Here is a 24,828-nt window from a genome sequence, read left to right on the forward strand (position 1 = left end):
ATGGTTCTCCCAGGATTACTGCCAGGATTACTCTTGAGTACCATCAGGTGTTGCCCCCCCAAAAATCCAAAACAACAGAATAGGTGTGAGCCAGAGCCCTTTCCCCCAACCCCCTGTCTTCCTACCCTGAGGGTCTGGCCTGCCCTGTCTCTTTAAGTCCCTCAGTACCTGGCTGGTAGGGGGAATCACAGGCTGCCTAGATGACCTCCTGGGACATGGGCTTTGTGTCTCCCACTAATCTCCATAACTGCTCTGTGAAAAACATGTCCCATCGGTTTTAGCGTTAAATTTTCTTCTGCTTAACATCATTAAGTCTGCCTTTGCCTACCCGGGGTTGCTGAGACAACTACTGTGAAGTGTTCTTCCAACAATTGTAGGCCACACATAGTTTCTCTGTAGCCCACTGCTTCTGCTTCTCTCTCCCCTTAGCCCGTGTTAATTAGCTCTTTTGATCCTTCCTCCTAGTTTCTTCCTCCATCTTATTAATTACTTTTCTCCCCTGCGAATTCTTTCCGTGCTGGCTTTGTCTGGTGCAAGGAGCTGAGAATATGAATCAAGGGCCACTCACTGGAAGTTTTTCTTTGTCCCCTCCTACCCACTGGTCCCCCTCCCTTGGAACCCACACACTCTGGCTTTGAGCAGAATGAAAGTCAAAGTGTTTTATTAAATAGAATTCTGTGCTGAGAGAATTACTATGATTTCCCCTTCTGTTAGTGGTGGTAGTTGTGATGTCGAGGTGTTAATACACTCTGGGGGTCACCTGCTTACAGTGCCATGCTTTACATTTTGATTGTGCTACTCACTTTTGGGGGGTTCCCACACTTATGCTGAAGTCACTGGTCAGTGGGGAGGTGGGACTTGAACTTGCTGCCTCAGGTGCCACTGAGCTCCACCCCTGGGTCCAATGAATCTGGTTGCTTCACGTTTCCCAGGAATTGTGCTCTCTATGTATCACACTGCATTCCCACATGACACACGTATGATTCTTTTGAATCCCTGTTTTACAGACAAAGAATCTAAGATTCAAAGAAGTGTATAGCTTAGCCTCAGCATCCAGCTATGAACCCAGATCTCTGACTCCAGAGCAGTGATGCACTTAATTGAGTTTTGTGGTGAAACCAAAGTCCAGGTCTTGACTTTTAACTCAACAAAAGAAACAAACAAATAAAATTATGGTGTAAGATGCCAGGTCTTTACCTTTGGTGCAGAGATTTTCTGAATAGAGGCACTAAAACTGGTACAAAAGTGAACAAGCAATAGCAGAGCAGTAAAGTGTTTGCCTTGCAAGCGGCTAACACAGGACGGACCCCGGTTTGAATCCTGGCATCCCATATGGTCCCCCAAGCCTGCCAGGAGCAACTTCTGAGCACAGAGCCAGGAGTAACCCCTGAGCATTGATAGGTGTGACCAGAAAAAAAAATTGAACAAGTGATGCTGGGGTCTTTACATATAGGAGCTGAGAATCTTGTTTCATACAAACATGGAACTGATAAACTATTTTTGTGTGTGATTATGGGAGGCCACAACTGACAGAGCTCTGGGGCTACTCCTGGCTCTATTCAGGGATCACTCCTGTCAGAAGTCAGGAGACCAAATGGGGACAAATGGGGATACCAGAAAAGGAACCCGAGTCAGCCACATAAAGGCAAAGTGCGGCCCAGGTGCTAAACTCTGGACTAGCTTTAAATCTTTTGGTGGGTAGCTCCTCTGCAATGTGAGGGAGCCGGAGTTCACTCCTGATCATAGTTGCTCACTAGAGTCAAACACTTCAGCACTTACTCCTGGCAATGCTAGACGTCACCTGGGCTATCCTAGAGATTCCAGGGGTCCAATTTAGGCCCTTAGTATACTCTAAGCTCTCTCTGGCTCTTGGCTTCATGTGTGTGTGTGTGTGTGTGTGTGTGTGTGTGTGTGTGTGTGTGTGTGTGTGTGTGTGTGTGTGATATGCCAAGACTTGAGCTTACTTGAGCTTAACACCTCTCACACGTGTGGCACAAAGCTTTACCGCTGAGCCACATCCCCAGCCCCTTTGCTTTCATTCTTTTTGTTTGTTTGGTGCTCAGGACTTACTCCTAGCTCTGTGCTCAGGGATCATTCCAGCTGGGGGCTTAGGGGGTCATATGAGCTGCTCAGGGATGAAAAGCCCAGGGGGCCATATGGGGTATTCTGCCCATGGAGTACTCTCTCCAGTCTCTGCTTTTTTTCTTTTCTTTCTTTCTTTTTTTTTTTGTTTTTGGGTCATACCCAGCAGCGCTCAGGGGTTATTCCTGGCTCTACACTTAGAAATCACTCTTGGCTTGGGGGACCATTGGGATGCAGGGATTCGAACCACTGTCCTGCATGCAAGGCAAATGCTCATGCTATCTCTCTGGCCCATCTGCTTTATTCTTTTTTTTTTTTTTTTTTTTGTGGTTTTTGGGTCACACCCGGCACTCAGGGGTTATTTCTGGCTCCTCGCTCAGAAATTGCTCCTGGCAGGCACAGAGGACCATATGGGATGCCAGGATTCGAACCACTGTCCTGCATGCAAGCAAATGCCCTGCCTCCATGCTATCTCTCTGGCCCATCTGCTTTATTCTTAATTCATGTTTTTGCCTGTATTCGCTCTCAGGTGAAGGGAATTATAAGAAATTGACCTTATTGTAGTATAGTCTTTCTTTTTGGGGGGTGAGTTTTGGGGTTATACCCAGCAGCACTCAGGGATTACCTCTGGCTCTGTGCTGAAAAATTGCTCCTGGCAGGGGAGGACCATGTTGGATGCTGGGAATTAAATTGGGGTCCATCCGGGGTTGGTCTCATGCAAGGCAAACACCCTACTATTACTCCAGCTCCTCTGTAGTTATATTCTGAGAGAATTGATTGGTCGACATAGCTAGTCCAAACATATTTGTAGAAAGTCTAGGGAAAGTGCAGAACTCTTGAGCTTGGGGAATGTTTTTAATAAGGAGAAAGTGGAGGGATTAGAGAGAGCAGTACAGTGGGTAGGCTGTTTGCCTTACACATAGCTAGCCCAGATTCGATCCTCAACAGCCCATGTGATTCCCCCAACCACCAACAGGAGTAATTCCAAGCATCACCACATGTGGCCCAAAAATAAACAAAAAGGAGAGATGATATAAATGCAAGAACTTGGAAAGAAAGGATAATGCCTCGTCTGGGAAATGAAATGGGTCTAAGAGTCCCTAGTGAAAGAAGAACAAGAAAAGGGGACACAATGGGGCCAGCGGGATGGCGCTAGAGGTAAGGTGCCTGCCTTGCCTGTGCTAGCTTAGTACGGACCGCGGTTCGATCCCCCGGCATCCCATATGGTCCCCCAAGCCAGGAGCGACTTCTAAGCATATAGCCAGGAGTAACCCATGAGCGTCACCAGGTGTGGCCCAAAAACCAAAAAAAAAGAAAAAAAAAAAGAAAAAGAAAAGAAAGAAAAGAAAAGGGGACACGAAAAGGAACCAATGTGCTTAGTGGAGAGCAATTAGAGCAGAGTTTGTGTCACTGAGATGAAGGGGCCGGTATCCAAGAACAAGCAGAGAAAAGGTGTGTAAAAGCTTGCTCAGGGTGAGAGCTCCGTGTCCAGAGATGACAGAGGATCTTTTACTCAATACGGGGCCGGAGAGATAGCATGGAGGTAAAGCGTTTGCCTTGCATGCAGAAGGTCAGTGGTTCGAATCCCAGCATCCCATATGGTCCCCCGAGCCTGCCAGGAGCGATTTCTGAGCGTAGAGCCAGGAGTAACCCCTGAGCACTGCCGGGTGTGACACCCCCCCCCCCCAAAAAAAAAAAACTGTGAGGAAATAAGAAAGAGATCTCTGGTTTCTCCCGATCAGTGTCAAGGCATCCAGTGAAGCTGAGGCCCTCAGCAGGAGGCCTGTGTGTAAGATACTTTGTGGGTAATAGGGGCTGAGAAGAGTAGGGTATGGACCTGCTTTGGTTTCCAGAACAGCGAGACATGTTTTTGAGATGGGATTTATTGATTAATTATAATTCTGTTTTTGTTTGGAGTTTTCCAAGCAGTGGTCAGGGAGTCCAAGGAGCTTCTCCCTTCAGTCCTCAGCCAGCTTGGCAAGAGGTTCAATGTAAGACCCTGAGGTCTTGGAGCTGTTCAGATTCTAGTGCTCAGAATTATTTGGTTTTAGGGGACCTCCAATACATGCTCAGTGGTGTTGTCCTAGGAGTTCCCAGGAACTGCGATGCTGAGAGCATTTGGTGCTGGGGACCTAACTAGGATCTGCAGTATGTACAGTGTACACCATAACTCAACCTCTACCCTCTCTCCAGCATTGAGACATTTCAAAGAGAAGTCATCTCTTGGAGCTAGTGTGAATTCTGAAAAAACAGGACTCAAGTCTCCCTCTTTTTCCTCCTCTCTTCACCCTTCTTGCTTCCCCACCTTTCTCCCTCCCTCCTTTCTGCAGAAAAAGGCATCAGTTTCACACATACCATTTGACAAGTGATTAAAAGGCAACACCCCCATGTAACCACCTCTTGGGACACGAAATAGAGCTTTATCATGCTCCCTTCCAATTCTAATTTCCTTTTTTCAGAAAGATTGCCAGCCTGGGAGATTAGAGCAGTGCTAAAGACACAGAGGGAGATTACCTTTCAGGAAAGCATCTGACAGAATCGCGTGGTCATCTAATAGGTCAGGTGAAGTCATGAGGATAAAGTCGTGGTAATCAAACAACAACCATACCTAGTAAATGTTTACTTACAAGTGATTCAAGAACAACCGAGCCTTGACCAATGTGATGTGTCCAGGGCTCCTGTCACACTCACCTGTACTCACCTGTAGAGGGATGTGAGGACATGGAGGTCAGGGAGGGAGAGCCAACATGTCAGACTGATGATAGTCTAAGGACCCAAAGGCACAGTGACAGGCTAGATGAAGGGCCCCAATAGTGAAAGTGGCATCTTAAATTTGTTAACACATTTAACATTTATAAATAACCCAAATTTATAGTTAAAAAGCAAATCTTACCATGTAGAAACAAACTGTACAGTGTGATATTTCTCAGGTTGGGTCAATAGTGATTTACTTTTTGCCAGATGACTCTCTTCTGTCCCCTCTAACAGGAATGGGCCTTGATAGCTCTACTGAGTTCAGGTCTGTGTGGTAGAACACTGGGTCATGAACAGCCTCCAGGTACTCTGACCTTGGCAGAGCCAGTGTGAGTGGGCTTTGTGATGCCAAAGTTGCTAAAGACCAAAATGCAGACTGAGGACTAGGGAGCAACATGGCCTGGGTAGAGGCAGCTGGGGCAAGAGGCTGGCTGGGCTAGGGGAAGACAGTTTCACTCTGCAGGGGGAGTGTAGTGAGAGCGCCTATCCTGCTGCTCTGGGATACAGGGACAGGCCCCCAGGTAGATGGCTGCTGGGCCCCCAGGATGATAGCTAAAGAAAAGGGCAGCAGGGCTCTTACACACACACACACACACACACACACGCACGCACGCACGCACGCACCGCACCGCACCGCACCGCACCGCACCACACCACACCACACCACACCACACCACACCACACCACACCACACCACACTACAGGCCCCCCACCCCAATCTGCTTCTTTTATCAATGCTACTACTTCCAAGAAGGATTGTGTAGACCAGCAATGAGCAGGCAGGCACTGGAACCCTGTGCTGCAAGATTGTGATTCAGTATTTATGGGGTAAAGGTTAGATCTATTTGAATTTTCAAAAAGCATCTCCAGTGCTCTATGTAGAAATGGCTGATTGTACAGCTGGCATGGGAAAAATACAAACTCTTATACAAGAACATCTTGTGCCAGAAATTAAAGATGTGCTCAGAGAATGATGGAAATGTGTCAGAGGAGACACAGAAGCAAGCGTGAGAGGCTCTGGTGATTAAATCCAAGGATAATTTGCACTTTGAGGTAAACAATCTTAGAAATGGTTTATAACCTATCGATTAACTCAGAACCTATGTATCCACCTTAATAGAAGTGAGTGAGGAAGTGAGGAAGAAAGAAAACTCAGGCAAAACCCCGACTAATGGAGACAGAAGCAATCATGGAGTGTGAATATAGTTAACAAATATTATCAAAGAAAAAATATTTTAGCAAGAATTGCTATTGGATACCAGGACTAGCAGATAAAATTTTGGTGAAGAACAGACTGTTCTCCCCAAATATGTTCTTTTCAAGTAAACACATTTACTAATTTCTAAAGGACAGATAGTATCTCGGAGGCGATGGTCACTACACGGTGCATGTCAGCATGACACATGATGGATCTGACCCGACCACAGACCTCCTACCACTGAGCGTTGAGACCTCAACTGTGTGAGCCCTATCAGCCTGTAGAACCTCCATCTTCTCTCATGAGGACTGAGGGGTGTGTCAGTGGCATGAGAGATGAAGACAAACTGAGGGTTAGGGTAGCAGGGAGGAGATAAGTACACCCTGTTCCGGATGGCACTTTGGACCAATGGTAGTTTCTAGAAGGATATTTTCAGAACCATTGACAAAAATCATCTGTTGAAATTTCCAAATTCTGATCCTTGTGCTCTGGGCATGTTCTCAAAACTTGCATACATGACTGCAACTTATTCTCAAATGTTCCCAGAAAAGATGTGAAAAAGGCCAAAATGGTCAAATTGACAGTTTCTGATCTCAATGGAAGTTCTTTTGTCATTCTGCAACTTGTTTGTAGGTTGGGTTTTTTGTTTTTATTTGTTTGTTTGGTTTTTGTACTTTTTTTTGTTTTGGGGCCACACCCAGCGGTGCTCAGGGGTTACTCCTGGCTGTCTACTCAGAAATAGCTCCTGGCAGGCACGGGGACCATATGGGACACCGGGATTCGAACCAACCACCTTAGGTCCTGGATCGGCTGCTTGCAAGGCAAACGATGCTGTGCTATCTCTCCGGCCTCTGGTTTTTGTACTTTAATGTTTTAACTGTCCCGGCTAAAGTGACTTTAGGGGGGAAAGTGCCCCAGGTGATGTTGTTGCTGAGCTATTTGAGAGCTGCCAGATGTCTGTGAGGAAGGTGCTTTGCTGTCCTCTCCAGAGCAGGGCAGCAGGTGAAGGGCAGGAGAGAGAATGAACAGGGGTCCCGGAGACTCTTCATGTGGATGGGTTTCTGGTCCCATCTGTACATGAGGGGAGGTGCTGTTTGCAGCAGCTGCTGAGCAGCCCTAGACGCTTCCCACCACGCTTGGTTGATGTGGGGCTTGTATCATGGACATTTTGTTTTTCCTGGGGTTCCGTTCTGGTGAAATTACTGTATGTGGTAGACATTTTCTTGGCGAGCCTGCTTTGTTTTTATTTGCCTTGGCAATTGTCCATCTCCCGATCAGTGGATCCAGTGAATCGATGAACCCCCTGAAGGTTAGTGTCTTATACTAGTTATCCTGTAACTAAGTGGCTAGTACCAGCCCCGGAGCTTTTTAGAATGTCATCCCTGCAAACTCTAGTGTCTCATGGATGACGTGGCACAGACTCAACTGATCCCTTTTTCCCCACAAAAGCTTTTTCTTCCCAGGAGAGGAGGGTGGGTGCCTCCACCCTCCTGAGAATGCTCACCTAAGAGCTCACCCCATTCTCAGAAGGAATGGGTAGCCATTCCACCCGGCACCCTCTCAGCAGCCTTAGCAGGTAGCAGGTAGCAGGTAGCAGTGTTGTCTTTCTCTCTTAAGAAAACAAGACAAGAAGTATTCATCCTCTTTAGCACTGTTTTGAGGACGTTTGAGACAACACATTCCTCCTCTGCCCTTTGAGGCCAGCTTTGGTCAGTTTGTTTCAGGGGTTCACAATCTTTCCTCAGCCCCCACCTGACTACTCAAACTGAATGTCCAGTCCGAGCACTTTGCCCTTTCCAGCATCCCTTCTTTTCCTGACCCTGGTGTGGACCCAACACAAGGCAGGCATTCCTGTCTGCATCTGCTCAAGCCTGCAGCCTGCTCATCTACACCCTGTCCTGCTCTAGGAGGGCCCCACCTCTCTTCAAGCTCTGCTTTCCCTGTCATTCCCTTAGTTGCATGTGGTGTGGGGTGTGGAATGTGTGTTTCCAAGCCTGAGCATGTCCCCACCCCCAACTGCCTCCCCTCAACCCCTCCGCTGGCTCTGCTTCAGTAGCTAAAATAAGACCCCTGACCCTTGGCAGGCTACCCATATGGCTGTCCCCAGACCCAACCAGTTTGGTTTCTGCAAATGCAATCACTTTCATTTCTGCTACCCCCCCCACCCCCCGCCCACCCAGGCCGCAGCTGACTCGCCTGCTGATCACGAGCATCCCGGTAATCCGAGTGCTAATGGTATTGATTCAGTCCAGCCGGCTTATCCCTGAACAAGATTTATTCTCATTTATCTCGTCTGAGAAGAGCTGCGTCCTTAATATCCTTCTGTTGACTTTGAGCACTGGTGACAGGGCTGCTATGACACCCCAGATGTCAGGACACACCTTCAGCCTGACAGAGCCCCCCAACCCCTGAGCACCCAAGGGAGACCACATGCTGGGCTGGGAGTGAGTGTGGAAGTGAGGTGAGGCCAGTGTATCGGGTAGCTTCTGCGTGCTAGACCCCTTATCGAGGGTTTTTCGTGAGAAGGAACCTGAAGGCTTTGTTGACTGTGGAACCCAGAAGTTCTGGGGGAGTTAGTCACCTCACCAGGGCTGGGCAGGAGGAAAAACCAGGAGAGGTGGCTGGTCTCCTGGTGTCTCAGGGCACTGTGGAGCAGAAGGGGGTGCCACTGCTTAGGAGGTCACTGTGCCAGTCAGCAACACTCCCCTCCTCTCTCTACCCTCCTGCCCCTTTATTGTCCCTCCAGCCCCCTGGGCCTCAGTCTTGGGTCACAGACATAGATGAGGCCACTGGGCTGTCTTGGTTGCCAGGCTGGTGCTGCCCCGCACCACTGCATCGGGCTGCAGCCCTCCTGCAGGAGGTGGCACTGGGCACCCGTGAGTCTCGCTGCGTGGCCTGATCTTTTCTTAGACCTGCCGTCTGGGGTGAGCATTCTCAGCTCAGCCGCTGCAGACAGTTCTGATTAGCTCAGCCTTGATGAAGCAGCTGCTTTTCTCAGACTGGGGGTGGGGGTGGGGGCGAGGGAGAGCCACCTTCCTGAGACCTGAGACCCAAGGGTGTCTTGGTCTCACCTCCCTTCTGGCTGAGAGGGTGGGGGCACAGAGGCTTTCATTTATAAGAGGGAAAGCAGCAGGTGCCTGCTTTGTTCTCTTTCAGCCTGGGGCTGGTGGCCTGTAGAGCAGAGGGTGTGCTGTCCACCGAGCCAGCCTTTTGGTACTTCTCCATCAGCAACCTTGTGCCCCCCCTTCATCGCCTGCCCTCCTCCCTTTTCTGATTTTCCCCAGTATCCTGCCTGCTCTGGCTTGTTCGTGCTTCTCCTCACATGGCTCACAGGGGCCTGCTGGGCTGCCATCAAGAGGCACAAGAGGGTTGGGGCCTGTGGAGCTAAAAGCCCGGAAGAGACCCAGAGCAGGTATTCCCGGGGCTAGTGGGGCTGGAGTCTGACTCAAAGCCCTGGGCACCCCAATGCTCCCCTTTCGTTGTGCTTGGTTTTGTTTTCTGTTTTTGAGATTATACCTATGAGTGCTCAGGGCTTACTTCTGGCTCTGTATTCGGGAGTCACGCATGGTGAGCTCATGGGACCAGATGGGTTGCTGGGGATCGAACCCTGGTTGACTATATGCACGGCAGTAACCCTACCCGGTACACTGTCTTTCCAGCCTCCCCTCAGAAGAAGATACTCCTCCCCGGGTATCTGATATGATATGGGAAGGCTGGACACTGCCCCCCCCCCCCAGAGGCTGGAGTTGAGTTTGCCTTATTTATTGGACTCCCCATTTCCTGCAGAATGGAGGCCTGAAGGGTCCCAGGGAAGATCTAGGTCACTGTGGCCGGTTGGCCAGCACTGGCTGGCTGTGGATGTGCATTTCTTTGGCCATGTACTTGTGCAGACCCTGACAGTGGCTCTAAGCTGAGCTGAGCACCCAGAGGAAAACTCCTTGTATACCTCCCAGGCATGGAGGGGCCGCTGGGCAACTATGGCTTGGAAAATTGTCTGGGGCCTAGATGCCTAGATCTTGTTCCTTCTCCCTGCCTTTCTCCCATAAGCTCATGCACTGCTTATGTACTGCCTGAGCCCTATGAGGAGCAGAGAGAAGCATAAGGGGTTGGGCCTGGTTACAGGGGCCCTCAGGAGGGCCTATGTGTCTGGAGTCACTGAACTGACTTGGGAGAGACCCACAGTCTCAGAAGCATGTTAAAAGGAGGTGAAGTAGTGAAGGGGGACGAAGCAGGGAGGCCCTTGCTATGCACGTGACTGACCCACATTCCATCCCCAGCATTCTATATGGTCCCCCAAGCCTGCCAGGAGTGATTCCTAAGTGCAGAGCCAGGAGTAACCTCTGAACAGCAACGGGTGTGGCTCCAAAACAAAAACAACCAGTGGAGCGAATTCCTTCCGGGTCACTGCTGATCGTGGGAGCCAGGCAACCTCTGCCCTGTTACCAGTACGACAGGCTGCAGGACTGGCAGATCCTTCCTGGCCTGTGTGCTTCACAGCCGCCTTCCAGCTTGTCCAGGGAGATGCTCCCCCTGCTTTCTGGGATGGCTGGCAGGAAGTGAGCCCCTGCTGTGGGCGCAGTGAAATGTCAGGTGCTGAGCAGGCTGAATCAAGCTCTTCTCCCCACAGCAACCCCAAAGTCCAGGTGGAGGCCATTGAGGGGGGTGCCCTGCAGAAGCTGCTGGTCATCCTGGCCACGGAGCAGCCTCTTGCCACCAAGAAGAAGGTGAGTGTCACCTGCCACCCTGTGGGGGCTCAGGCTATACGGGGACCCGGGGGGCTGGGCCAGGAGTGTGAGTCCACTGTGTGGCTGCATGCTGAGGGATGGGGTCTGGGACTTCTGGGCCCCCCACCCTGGGCCTTTGTGTACTGAGCAATGTTGCCCGACCCCCTCCCCTGGCTCTGGGGTGTTGTGTCCTGAGCAGGCGAGTTTGGCCTCTCCAGCTCCCTTTCCCCACAGGTGCTGTTCGCGCTGTGCTCACTGCTGCGGCACTTCCCCTACGCACAGCAGCAGTTCCTGAAGTTGGGGGGCCTGCAGGTGCTGCGGAGCTTGGTGCAGGGCAAGGGCTCCGAGATGCTGGCCGTACGTGTGGTCACACTGCTCTACGACCTGCTCACTGAGAAGGTCAGTGCTGGGGGACCCTCCCTGGCAGCCCTGTGAGGACCGATTGCCATTGGAAAGAAGGCACGCTTCGGCGCTCCAGTGGTGGGGCTGGCGGGTGCAGACGACCATGACAGTTAGACACAGTGAAGAGTCTTTGGTTGGAAGTTTGGGGCAGGCAGTGGAGGCTCAGGAGCTTGAGCAGGAATGATGCTGGACCCTAAGACTTGAGGAAACCAGAGGAACTTTCCGAGTGAGCTCTGACTCTGGACAGGTGCCCAGCATGGCCTCGCCCAGGTCCAGGGTCCCAGTGCTCATAGGCTGAGAGGAGGCTTGGCCTTGGCCTACTTAGTCTGGTCTCTGTGAGTCTGAGAGCCTAAATCAGGGACAGGGCCACAGCAGCCAGGCTACTGTAGATGGAGGGAGCTACCTCAACTGCTCCCTGCCAGGCTCTGTAGACGGGTGCAGGGCGGGCAGCAGGGAGCCCAGTCCTCGCCCTCTTCCCCTCTGCTTCAGGCTTGGAACCAGGTATTCTATTCCTACCTCACTGCTCTGTCTGTCCTGGACTATCTATCCATCTGTGCCCACCTACCCTCTCCTCTCCAGGCTGTTGTGGCATCCCCCTCAGTCGGGCCCATGTGGGCGACATCGAGGGAGCAGCAGCTATGCCTTGGCGGGGGTCCATCAGGGCATGTGTTGCACCCATCCGGTGCCCCACTAGCTGGCTTTGGGAGCCACTTTTGAGGCTTGAGGTGCTCAGGTCTGTTCCCTGCCTGCAGAGGGAATTGGAAGTGGGGAGTTTAGATCAGCTTGAGACCAACTTGCCCTAGATTTGGGCCATTTCTCCAGGACCTGTTGAGTGGCCTCTAGACAGGGAACAGCACACTGCCACAGACACTGGCACCTAGAGGGGTGTGAGGTGGGGAACTCTTGAACCAGAGAGAGGGAGGCTCAGACCTGAGGGGATGGCCCGTGCTGGGGGGCAGCAGAGGCAAGTCCCAAGGAAGGGACACATCTCTGCAGGCCACCAAGTCCCCTGGGAGGAGGAGCCACCAGTAACAGGGCTTGGAACAGGGCCCCTCTGGCCTCAGGAAGCCTGTTAGAAGGAGGCAGCAGGCAGAATTCGGGGGGGGGGCCCCGGGCCATGGCAGGAGGTGCCACTGGAATCTGTCTGTGCCACCCACACCCTGAGTAGGAATTGGGGTGCCATCTGGGCGCCACTGTCTCCACATGGCAGAGGGACAGGCCTGTAAAGTGGCGGGGAGGCAGAGGGTGGGCTTACCACTGACCCCTTGTTTTCTGGCCATGTGGGGAGCAGAAGTTCGCGGAGGAGGAAGCTGAGCTGACCCAGGACGCAGACCCTGAGAAGTTGCAGCAGTACCGGCAGGTGCAGCTCCTGCCCAGCCTGCAGGAGCAGGGCTGGTGCGAGATCACAGCCCGCCTGCTGGCCCTGCCTGAGCATGATGCCCGTGAGAAGGTGCTGCAGACGCTGGGCACCCTCATGACCACCTGCCGGGACCACTACAAGCAGGACCTGGAGCTTGGCAGGATGCTGGCCAGCCTGCAGGCTGAGTACCAAGCCCTGGCCGCGCTGGAACTGCAGGAGGGCGAGGACAAGGGCTACTTCCAGGAGCTGCTGGACACCATCAGGACTCTTCGTTTGGCGCTGAGCTAAGACCCACCCCAGCCACTGGCAGTGTGTGCCTGTGGGGCTGAGGGTTGCCAGCCTGGCCTGCAGGGGTGGGTGGGGCAGGCTGGAAGAAAAGATAAGGACACCAGCTGGGCATTAAATGGATGCTTCGAAGACAGTTTCTGCTCTGTGTGTGTGCCCACAGCCAGCCCTGGGAAGGAAGCCTTGCTGGGAGCTCAAGGGCAGCTGGTGGATGGCAGCCCCTGGAGGGCCAGTCCAGGCCTCCAGGAGGGTCTGGACTCGGGAGTGAAAGACCCCACTCCCCTACTGCCCAGATACCTCTCCCCACCTTCAGCTGTGGGGCACTTAAGTTGAGGAAAGTGCTTGTGCAAAGGGGCATCTCCTGCCCTGGTCTGACTTAAACCTTGGTGCTGAGGATGGGCATGTGGGGCCATGACTGCCGGTCACCCGTGGGTATGCAGGGCCATGTGAGCTGGGTCCCAGGCAGGCTGGAGCGGGTGGTGGTGTAAAGGCCATGGTGTTGACCTTGCTGCACTCTGCAGCCCCAGGCCCTGTGCCTCACTCTCCCTGGAGCTGGGGTGAAGTGAGGCTAACCCTTGACAGGTCCTGAGCTCCCCTCAGGGCTGGGCCAGACCACCTGTCTGCCACCCTGGCCCTCTGTGGCCGCTGAGATGCTGAGCCTGTGCCTGTTGCCACAGCAACCCGCCTGTTTTCCTGATTTGGATTCCGGGTGCGTTTTACCTTCCAGCCTTCCCAGTGTGCCAGGGCGCCCCCTCCTCAACCTCCCTAGACTCTCCCCACCCTCGCCTGATGTGGCAGCGGTAGCTTCCGAGTCCAGGGGAAACAGGCCCAGAGGAATGGGCTAAGTGGTGACTGCTTTCCCTGCAGTCCCTGCCCACCTGACTTCACTTGCATCCCACCTTGTTCCCAACCTACGGTCACATGTGCCGGCTGCTGGTGACATGGACCCCAGCCTGAGTATGGGGATACCTGGCATTGGAGCTTCTTGGCTTGGGGGTGGCTGCCGACTCTGCAGTGGCACAGGGCGAAGAGCTCGGATCCCAGTGCCACTGAGCAGTGCCTGGCATTTGCGGGGGAGCAGGGGGCCCAAGGCTTGTCCAGCTCAGGAATGTGAATGCCTTGGCGTTTTGTGGGCCATACTCAGTGGGGCCCATGAACCTTGAGATGCCAGGGATGAGCCCCCAGTGTTGCTGCTGTGACCCCCAGTCACTATGAGATGGTGCAGACTTTAGGGTGCATTTAGAATAAGGGGAGGGGAGGCATAGGTGTGCAGGTGGCCCTCACCCTGTGAGAGGAGGGTGTGGGTAAGAGGAGGTGCTAATGTAGTGAATTCTGGGAGTGGTGAGAAGACAGCAGGAGATGGAGGGTGAGATAGGGTCCCCATGAAGGCGCAGAATAGGGCATGCAGGGAGCAGGGAGATGACCTGGCAATGGAGCCCCGGGGTGGCCCCCTCTGTGCAGAAGGACGGAGGCTCAGAAGTTGCCTCTGTCTCCTCCCCACTTCCTGGGGTGCCCTGCGGTTCCCTCAGGAACAGCCAGCTGCAATTGTGCACCCTGGAACTGGTTTGGGAGCTGCCTATTGTTCATAGGTGCAATCCTTGGGGTCTGTCCTGGGCCCTATTGTCACGAAGTTCACCCTGCAGCCCTATAGCTTGGAGCAACGGTTATATATATTGGTTCCTTGGTCCTCAGGTGGACCAAAGCAGATTCACTATGAGGGGTAAAATGGAAGGACCTATTCGGATGGGGAGAGAATATGTGTCTCTCTCTGTGTGTGTATAGTTGTGTGTGTCTATGTGTGTCTGTGATGTATACGGGAGGCCTTGGTCCTTGAAACACAGGATTCCAGACCGGTATAAGCCAAATTGGAACCTGATGGTTAAACAAGCCAGTTGGAGCCAGATGTGGAATATTCCAGAAGACCTGATGCAATAGTGGCTCAACTCCCCAGTGAGCCCAGTGGCCCAGGCTCCCCAAAACTGGAGGAGATAAGGGAGTTGGGGGAGACCCAGCACTGTCAGCTGTCAAAGGGCCCAGCCTCACTGGTGATTTGAGCAGGGTTGGTGAGGTGAGGCATATCCTGGCTGCTGCTCACTCAATCACAGATCAGTCTGATGGTCGCACTAGGGGGCCTGCTCTGGGTCCTAACTGAAGCACCTGATGGGATGGTGGGAACAAGGTGAGAGCCAGGCCAGAAGCAGCATCAGTCAGCAAGACCTGGACTAGGCCTGGGTGTCCATGGCACTAACACATCCATCTTTCTTTCCTTTCTCCTCCCATCTCCTTTCCCTTCATTTTGGTGCCACACTTGAGGCTATTCCTGAGCTCACTGCTTGAGGTACTTGGTACCAGGGATCAAACCCAGGGCTTCCCCATGCACAGCCTGTACTTAGTCCTTAGAGCAACCTGCCTGGCCCTTGGTCGCATGTCCAGAGTGCCCCCCCCTTTTTTTTTTCTGTGGAGCAACAAATTATAACAAGTCCAGGTAAGGAGCCCAGAGTGGGATCTTGGGGTCTGTGCAGAGGCCTTTCAGCTGCTGTAGAGTCTGGGTGGCCCAGGGGCCTGGCTTGGGGGTGTGAGTGGAGCTGAAAGGAACTGCCTGTGAGAGAGTCTAGGCGGAGACCTAAGCCTTCCAGGGACTGTAGCAATGGGTGTTTGTTGGTGGGGAGAGAAGCAGGGTTAAGTCTGGGTCTGTGCAGTGAGCACTGCTTTGGGCATCTGAGTGCCAATGCCTGAGAGCTTGAGGGGAAGCCCAGTGGGCACTGCTGAGTCACAGTGAGTGACTCACCGAGACTAGTGAGGGGGCGGGAGAGTACGTGGAGAAGCATGGAAACTGCTGGGCCAGTAGAAACATCAGAGTTGGTTGTTCAATGAAGCAGTTGTTAAAAATGAAATCATGTTGTCTTAGAAGTGAATCACATTAAAAAGCAAAGGTAATTTTGACAGCAAGAGCAAATTAAACCTAAAAGCCGAAGAAAAATAACAAAGAGCAGAGACCAGTAAAATAGAAGCAGAAAAGCTCAAGTGAAAAAAAAAAAATCAATTAGATGAAAACACAGTTCTTACATGGAGCCGGGTATTGAACTTGGGGCCTCACACATTATCAGGCAAATGCATCACGACTGAGCCACGCCCCCACCTGAAAAACCTCTGGACACTGTGAGGGTCTCAGGAATGAAAGGGCTGTCACCATGGTCCAAGGATTTTGGATAGCGAGTGAAAATCATGAAGGACTCTGGGCCACAAACTTACCAACAAAGAGAAAGTAACATCTGCTCCTTGACAACCTGTTAAAAATTATTACAAAATCAAAGTCAAGTCGGACTTCTTATTCCCTCAGATGAAAGCGAGGCTGGGATGCCCACTCAGCCAGCTCACAACACTGTGCCAATACCCTGGGCAGAGCAGCATGGCAGAAAAATGGGATAAAAGGAGAAACCCTACTGAAAATGGAACAAGGCAGCATTCTTGATTACACAATTGCTCATGTTGAAAATCCCAGGGAATGTACAAGAACAGTCTCCTAGAACTGGCAATGAGTATATAAGCAAGGTTACCAGACACAAATCAAATTGTATTACTATTTACCAACAATGAACAAGGAATTAAATTGGAAGCAGCACGATTTACAATGGCTTTAAAACAAATGAAACATGGATGACATTCTAAGAGTGGACAGGATTTTTATGCTGAAAAGTACAAAACACTTGATGAAAGATATAACAATACACAGAAAGATCATTTGCATTTTATGGGTTGACAGACACAATCGCACACACTCACGCATGTGCGCGCGCATACGCGCATACACACACACACACACACACACACAGAGGAAATTGACCTAAGATTCAAATTATTCTTGAAGGATTTGTATTGATTTTAAGAGTTAAGATTTGAGAATGTACAGGGATATTTGCAAAATAACTAGAAAAACCAGAAAAGAAAACTTTTTTTTTTGAGTAATACTGAGGGCTGAACACAATAAGTTCACAAGCATACTCCACTAAGCTTCATCCCTCAGCCCTTAACTAAAAGAACCTTGAAAAGAGGAAACGAAATTGATGATTTACACTAGTGAGTCTAAGAATTTGTACAAAGTGACAGTAATCAAGACAGTATGATATTGGCCAGAGATTCTAAGAATCTAAATATAAAACATTCAGAAGGTCAGGGATATAGTGGAATGCAGGCTGCATGCAGGAGCCTGAGCCCACCCCTAGAACTGCATGGTCTCCAGCATCACTGAGTATGCCTCCCTCCACCAAACAAAACAAAGCCCTGATAATACCAGATGCTGTTGAGGGTAACTACCAGAAAGTTAATTAACCCTAGTGGAGTGCTGTGAGAGTAGGCAATTGGTTTCCTAGGTGACTTTTTAGAAAGTTCTTAGGGCAATTGGTTTCCTAGGTGGTTCTTAGAAAGTTCAACATATCTGGAGGTAGGGCATTTGCCTTTCATGCAGAAGGACGGTGGTTCGAATCCTGGCATCCCATTTGGTCCCCTCGAGCCCGCCAGGAGCGATTTCTGAGCGTGGAGCCAGGAGTAACCCCTAAGCGCTGCTGGATGTGATCCAAAAGCCAAAAAAAAAAGAAAAAGAAAAAGAAAGTTCAACATATCTGGAGCCAGAACAATAGTACAAAAGTAGGGCATTTGCCTTGCATGCAGCTGAACCAATTTGATCCCTGGCACCCTGTCCAGCACAGCCAGAAGTGATCCCTAAGTTCAGAGCCAGCAATCAATCCTGAGCAGCCCGGTTGTGGGTGCCCCATTGCCCTCCCGAAAAAAGTTTAAGTGCTCGGTGGTGTGGAGCATCTGGCCACACCCAGCACTGGTCAGGGCTTACTCCTGGCTCTGTGCTCAGAGGACCATATGCAGTGCCGGAGGTTGATGTAGTCTTGGCCACATTCTAGGCAAGTGCCTCAGCATCTCTACTATCTGCAGCCCGAGTTCAACCTACTCTATCCATAGCACACCAGTCTTAGCCCTAGGCATTCACCTATGATAAACAAGTCTGCTCACAAAAACCAGTACAGAAATGCCCAAACCAACAATTGTTTTCAGGGGTCTCAAACTCGAGGCCCGCGGGCCGTTTGCAGCCCTCCATACAACATTTTGTGGCCCTGCCCTAGAGGAATCTTTCTGTGTTTCGTTTTTAGTTGTTTGGGTCACACCCCCCAATGTTCAAGGCTTACTACTGACTTTGTACTCAAGGATCACCCCAACTTTGCCTCCTGCGACCCGCAGGTAAATTGAGTTTGAAACCCCTGGTTTAAATGAAAACAACAAACGATGATTCTCATATCCTCAAAAACGATAACTTAGAAAAGAAAGATGTTTATGAAAGCCTCATGTGGTTCTGCTCAGCCCAGAAACCAAGCATAGAGAGGAGCCACGAGGGAACAGGGACACTCGGGAACTGGGGTTTGGGTCTCTCATTTCTGACTCGGACTTGGGGAGGATGAAAACTCCCCAGTGAGTTGGAAAGCCCAGTGACAGGAGGAGATGGGGATGCCTAGAAGCAACACAGGTGGAATGAGGGGGGCCAGGAGTGGTCAAGACCCTAGGAATCACCTGCCAGGACAGCAGACTCTTTACTTAGAATCTTACCACCCTCTCCCTCTCCGTCAGAGGCTGCTCTGAGTCCTGTGTCCTGCAGCACCTTCCTTGAGCCCTACTCCCACTCCCCACCCTGTGTTCACTCAGGTCTCCAAACTTTTGTGGGGTTTCCTTGGGGCAAGGCAACCTGCGTAGGTTCAATGGCCACATGGGGAACCTGCTTACCTCCTCTATGCCAGCCAGACAAGGGGGGGGGGGGCTGGTGGCTCCCCTTCACCCTGGGCGAGAAGGTTTCTTGGGCATTCCTGTCATATTGTCCCCGGGGACAGAGAGGGGTACATACCTAAGGGGGAGGGGTATGTACCCCAGCTCAGCACCCCATCCTAATTATGCCCTGCACCACAGCACTCTGTTGTATGAGCTTTTGAAGTGATAAATTCCCCAAAGCAACAAACATTCCATTCACCCTTCCCTCATGACTTTGCATCTGACCCAGCAGTTGGCCTGTCCAGGGGCCGGGAAACACCCCCTTGTGCTCCCCAGGTTGTGGGAGCACTTGAACCGCTAGGTTGGGAGATGCTCTAAATCAAGGCTTAATGTTTTGTTGATTGTCTAGAGTCTAGACTGAAGAAAATGTTAATGCCAATTAAACTTAAAAGCGTGTCATCTTAGCACAAAAAAATTGAGGAAATTATCTTAGAGTGTTTGAACAATTATTACCCGATTCAGCAAAGAAGTCACTCACTGCCACGTGAAATCCCCAGTTTCTCCTGTTATTCTCCCTTCACTGTCATCCTCCACCCACCCCAGCCCTGCTCTGTGTGTGTGTGAGAGAGGCAGAGAGAGAGAGAAAAGAATGGAGAGAGACAGAGAGAGAGAAAAGAATGGAGAGGAGAATGGAGAGAGAAGAATGGAGAGAGAGAGAGAGGAGAGAGAGAGAGGAGAGAGAGAGGAGAGAGAGAGAGAGAGAGAGAGAGAGAGAGAGAGAGAGAGAGAGAGAGAGAGAGAGAGAGAGAGAGAGAGAGAGAGAGAGAATGGAGCTCCAGGTCTCAAAACACACAAGGCAGGGTCCTGCATCCCGACCACCACCCAATATAAGCACAAGTGACTCCATATGTAGGTCCTACAGGCTTCTGTGATTTCAGCAATGGTCCCCCATTCTCTAAGGCTCCCTTTGAGACAGTGGGCTCTGTGGAATTTCCTGTCGTGAATTGTGAGCCAGTTTCTTTGTAGGAGGGAGATGTGTTGTGAACTGATGCCATCCTCAATTTAAGATGGATTCCTTTTATTTTTGCTTTTTTTGACGAAGCCTGGCAGTGCTCAGGGCTTACTCCTGGCAGTCTTAGTGGACCATATGGGGTGTCATGGATTAAAACCGGGTTGGCTGTGTGCAAGGCTAACACCCTACCCGTTGTATTATCACTCAGGGCCCTAGAAGATTCCTCTTAAAGCTTGTTGGCTTAGCCACAGAGAAGGGAAGAGCATGAAAAAGCCGAGTTAGGAATCTAAATCTGATTCTCCCTGCATCTGTGGCTGTGTCCTGTTTGGGGGATAGGGTGCTTTATGGGACTTCAACCCCTTTGTGCCTACAAAGTCGTCAGTGAGTGCACCACATGGCATGAGGCTTCATGGGAGCCAGATTCTTGCCCCCACCCCCGCCTGATGGGACTGTTTTGAACATGTGAGGCCACTCAGCTGAGCCTGGGGCTGGAAGGTCAGTGTATTAACTGCAGTTTTTGTCTTGTGCTGTTATCAACTACAGGGTTCTTGGCATGTTGTCCCTTTATTAGTTGTAAACTTTTACCACCCCCACCCCCCCCGCCCTGTGCTTAAAGCTGTGCCTAATGTCACTAAACCTCTTATTCTTACTGCACATGACACCAGACAAGTGTGGTTCCCCTCCACCTTAGAGGAGGAAATGTGGTTAAGGAGAGGGGCAGGAGACAGTATAGTGGGCAGGTCAAGTGTCTGCCTTGCATGCAGCTGGTTCAATCCTTAGCACCCCTTCTAGTCCCCTGAGCCAAACTGGAATGATCCCTGAATTCAGAACCAGGAGTCAGAAGTGGCCCCAAAAGCAAAAAATAAAATCAGGACATGATTTGTATGAGAAAGAGTAAATTGACAGGATAGGAAAAGGGGGACACACCGTGAGGATGAAATCCTTGAGTAAGCCAGGCTCTCTTAGAGGCAAGCTGGGGTAGAGTTCCTGTACCTCAAAATGCACCGAAGCAGGCCAGTCTCCCTGGGGAGTGGGAGCCCCAGGAGCTGCTTGCAAGGAAGATATCTCATGGAACCTAGGGCTCTGGAGAAACTATATGGCTGTGGCAGTGGGAGCCATTTGTGCTGTTTCCCAGCTGTGGAATTCAGACGGCAGACAGACAAACTAGGGCTGCCAAGCAGAGGCAGTGCTACAGAGCGCATGTCCTGAGGGGGCGGTGTGAGCACTTCCCCCATCACACTCAGCGGAGGGTCGCCTGCTTTGGAGCTCAGGGCCAGGATTTCTGGGCAGGAAATCTTCTGCCCTTTCCCTTCTGTTGTGATGATTAGGGGGAGAGGTCACACACAAAGCCTGTGGATGTGAGTGTCCTCCATTGTGCTGGAAAGCACAGAGAGCAGAGTCACTGTGAGGGTCTGGTCTTTGGCCTAATGTTGTGAAGGCAGATGGCGCTTGCCATGAGCCAGCCCTTATATTTTCCAATCGGTTTAGATTAGAAGAACAACAGGTTCGGATAGTCCTGCAGCTCCTATGTTTGTCTGCAAGATCACTTAGGAGAGGTTAGACGAGGTGCTCTGGGTAGCTAACCTAGGGTCCTTGATTGCCCCCAAATTAGTCTTTTAAGTAATAGAACTAAGGTTAGGGTGATGCTTTGGTGATGATGGGTCATGGGGAACACAACACTGCAAAGATCTGCCCGATACCTGCTTAGCAGAAAGGGGCTTGATCCCCCGGATAGGCATTATAGAAGTTTCATTCTTTAGGAAGTGTTTTTTGGGAGTCCACAGTATCTTTTAGTGTTCTGGGCCTTGAACAAAACAGATTCCTGTTCATATGAGGCTGTTTTTGCTGGGCAATCAGCAGCGTAGTACTGTGGGGAAAGCCAGGGCAGAATTTAGCTGAGGTCTTTTGCTAAAGGGACCTCCAACACCTCAAGGAAATCCCAAGCAAGTGTGGAAGGAATCTCTTCAGCACGTGCACTCAGCCATGAACTGCGAGCCTTTCACTGGAGATGAACTAACTTGTCTTACAGGGATCACTTGTAATATTCATGCCTAGGAACTGTGTGAGGGGACAGGATGGTTAGGGAAGCACTACAAGGACAGCACAGACAGGCAAAACTGAAAACTTTGCTTCTATCTTGTTCTTTTGGTGCCATCACTGAGTAGTAGCTTGTTTCAAATGAACTGTGGCGCCCTCATAGACAAGTGAATGTGGGCCCTTGGGCTGAGACTGCACTCTCCTTCTTAGGTTATTCCTGGACTTATAACCGCTGGGATCTGAGCAATGAAAGTTTGTTTTAACTGCTCATCTTTGGAGCAATGGCTTAGAAACATTGAGTAGTGAACACAAGTGGTGAGAAGCAGTTGTACCATGAAAGAGTTTGGACAAGCCCAGTTTTAGAAATTTATTGACTTCAAAGCCGAGTTTGGGAGACCGTTCAAAAAGTTGAGGGTTAGGGAAGAGTGAGCAGTCTGGCTGAGGCTGGGGACCCTGAGAAAAAAGTGCCCCGGTGAAGAAGTCAATAGTGTCAGGAGTGAACATTTCTGGTCACTGGGCTAGGAGTATGCTGTTGGAAGAGTGAGCCAACTCATTACACAGCATGGATGCAGAACAGCCCTGACAGGACAAATGCAATAAAGTGGGGCCAGGAAACAGACTAGGATAGCAGAGAGGATATGAGGAAAATGTGCACACATTTTGGAAGATGAATTTAGGTGGTTACAGCACTATTGGAATTTATGGTATCTATGTAGAAATGTTCTGCACTGCATCAAGTGTCCCTCCTGTCTGGTCTTCTTTTCTCCTACCGCACAGCATAGTAATTGGGGTGGGGGCCTACACCTGGGATACTGAGAATTAAAACCAGATTGGTAGTATGCAGGGCAAACACCTTCCCCACTGTACTTGCTGCTCTTTAGCTTTGCATGGTAATTTTCTTTTTATTCCAAGGCCTTCTCATCATTCAGTGTTATCTACTCTCTTTTTTGGTCTGTTTTTAGAGAAACCTGTATTTCACAGATGAGATCCTTTCCTTGGCTTAGCAGATGCCCTCCACTTTTTTTTTTTTTTTTGGTTTTTGGGCCACACCCGGCATTGCTCAGGGGTTACTCCTGGCTGTCTGCTCAGAAATAGCTCCTGGCAGGCACGGGGGACTATATGGGACACCGGGATTCGAACCAACCACCTTAGGTCCTGGATCGACTGCTTGCAAGGCTAGCACCGCTGTGCTATCTCTCCGGGCCCGCCCTCCACTTTTCAACATGCAAGATTCAGTCTTTTCTTACAACTGCATAGTACTCCATTAGGCAGATGCCACATTTTCTTTAGCTTTTCATCTGTTGTTGGGCATCTGGGTTGTTTCTATATCCTGGTTATGGTACTAAGTGCTGCAATGAACATTAGGAACATGTATCTTTTCAAAATGGTTTTGCACTTTGGGGACAAGTGCTAGTAAGTGGAGATACTGGGTCATATGGGAACTCTTCTTTTTTTTTTTTTTTTGACAAATCTCCATACTGTTTTCCATTTCCCTGATAATAAATGACGAGCATTTTTTTTTTTTCCACACATGGAAAGCAGATGCTCTATTGCTGACCCAGGGTTAGCATTTTTAAACCTTTACCATGGATGTAATAAGCTGATAGGAAGATTTTTAAAGAGAGAGGCGATATCAAAATGCCTCCAAGAGTTTGACCTGTCCCTGGAATCATGGTGTGGGTATGGCCTTGTCCAATAAGCCATCAACAATGGACTGTAGGTAGAAATAAAAGCTACATGAGCCTATTTGATTTCATAGTGGGCTTTATTGGGAAAAGTTAGTGTAAAAAAATTTCAAATTCATAAAATTTAAATAAGACAGTAAAATTATACCTTGCAGCTATAGTAATCGCTATAGTAATCACAAATAAGGTAAAGGCTAAATTATTGCCTAAGCAAACACTATTTTGTCAGGCTTCTGTGGCAAGCCCAAGGCAGGAAACATTCCAATTATCAGAGCAAGTTCAATGATGAATTTGCATTTGAAGCAAAAGAAAGGGAAAAAGCATGTTCTGATTATGGCATCACAACATTCTAGCCCTGAAAAAGCAACTTTATTAATGTCCTGCAGCAGAGTGCATTAGTAATAATTGAAACCATACATTAAAATTCTCATTTCATGTCATAAAGGGAGCCATCAGTTTTATTTATGTGGTCTGCCTCTCTGAAGATCTTTCTGGGGACTTTCCTTCTCCAAGTAAGGCCAGAGCTTGGCTACGGCAGCTCCTGATGCTCCCACTAACAGTCAGCACAGCTTGGTCAGTGTTACAAACAGGTTATTAATTTGGGGTTTTCTTTGGTTACAGAGTGTTTTTATTTAAACATACAAAAATATAGTTAAAGGTTTCCTCCTGAATTCTAGAAGTATTTTTTGCCAAGTTGAACAAAAATATTGTCCTTCCAAAATTTACCACCTGCCCGGGTTTAAAATCTGCCTATTTCCCTGTGGGAATCTGTTTAACAAGTACATTTGAATGAAGAATAGTGAAAGATTTTTAGGAACGTCGAGGGGAGGGGCAAATGGCAGGGAGGCCTCAGATACTGTCCATTGCTTTGAACTCACTGAGCGCCTGCACGGGGTTCACATGCTTCTTCTGAGACGCTCGTTTAATCTTGGTCTGTGTCTCATCCTGCTTCTCTCTCTTTACCAAAGGCTTTTTCTCAGGTGCCTTCATCTTCCAGGACACTGCAGGGAGGTTGAGAGAAGCCATACCCTGCGACTTCTGGTACTTGGTGGAGGCCACGTAAGATGCCTTCACGGTCTGCACCACAGCATTCATCAGGTTCTTAGCAGCCTGGATCAGGGACATGGCGCTGTCCACCTAGAGACAGGCAGAGAGAATGGTGAGACACAGGACGTACTGGGGGAAGAGGTGTCATTACTGATTTTTTATCTGGTGGGCTGCTGGCCATAAACACCAGACATGGACCCCCACCCTCACCCTAATACACACACTTAAAGATAAAGGGTAACAGTTTTCGTTGTAGCAGGTTAGTAAATGCTTCTTAAAAAATAAATTTTGGGGGCCCGGAGAGATAGCACAGCTGTGTTTGCGTTGCAAACGGCCGATCCAGGACCAAAGGTGGTTGGTTCGAATCCCGGTGTCCCATATGGTCCCCCGTGCCTGCCAGGAGCTATTTCTGAGCAGACAGCCAGGAGTAACCCCTGAGCAATGCCGGGTGTGACCCAAAAACCAAAAAACCAAAA

The 24,828-nt window shown here is 50.2% G+C and overlaps 2 protein-coding genes across 4 annotated transcripts in view; one reads left to right on the forward strand and one right to left on the reverse strand.

The window, feature by feature from the left end:
• The window catches only part of SIL1 (SIL1 nucleotide exchange factor), a 299,473-nt gene extending 286,532 nt beyond the window's left edge, over positions 1-12,941 (forward strand). The window contains exons 9-11 of the mRNA XM_049786015.1: positions 10,662-10,758; positions 10,993-11,157; positions 12,452-12,941. Of these exons, the coding sequence (XP_049641972.1) occupies positions 10,662-10,758; positions 10,993-11,157; positions 12,452-12,808 (619 nt within the window). The 3' untranslated portion in view covers positions 12,809-12,941. The remainder of the gene's footprint in view (positions 1-10,661; positions 10,759-10,992; positions 11,158-12,451) is intronic.
• A 10,425-nt stretch (positions 12,942-23,366) lies between these two features.
• CTNNA1 (catenin alpha 1) overlaps positions 23,367-24,828 on the reverse strand; it is a 160,166-nt gene continuing 158,704 nt past the window's right edge. For all 3 annotated transcript variants that reach the window (XM_049785990.1, XM_049785992.1, XM_049785991.1), the window contains one exon: positions 23,367-24,442. In XM_049785990.1, the coding sequence (XP_049641947.1) occupies positions 24,155-24,442 (288 nt within the window). In that variant the 3' untranslated portion in view covers positions 23,367-24,154. The remainder of the gene's footprint in view (positions 24,443-24,828) is intronic.

Source organism: Suncus etruscus, chromosome 14 (genome assembly GCF_024139225.1).
Source record: "Suncus etruscus isolate mSunEtr1 chromosome 14, mSunEtr1.pri.cur, whole genome shotgun sequence".
Classification (NCBI taxonomy): Eukaryota; Metazoa; Chordata; class Mammalia; order Eulipotyphla; family Soricidae; genus Suncus; species Suncus etruscus.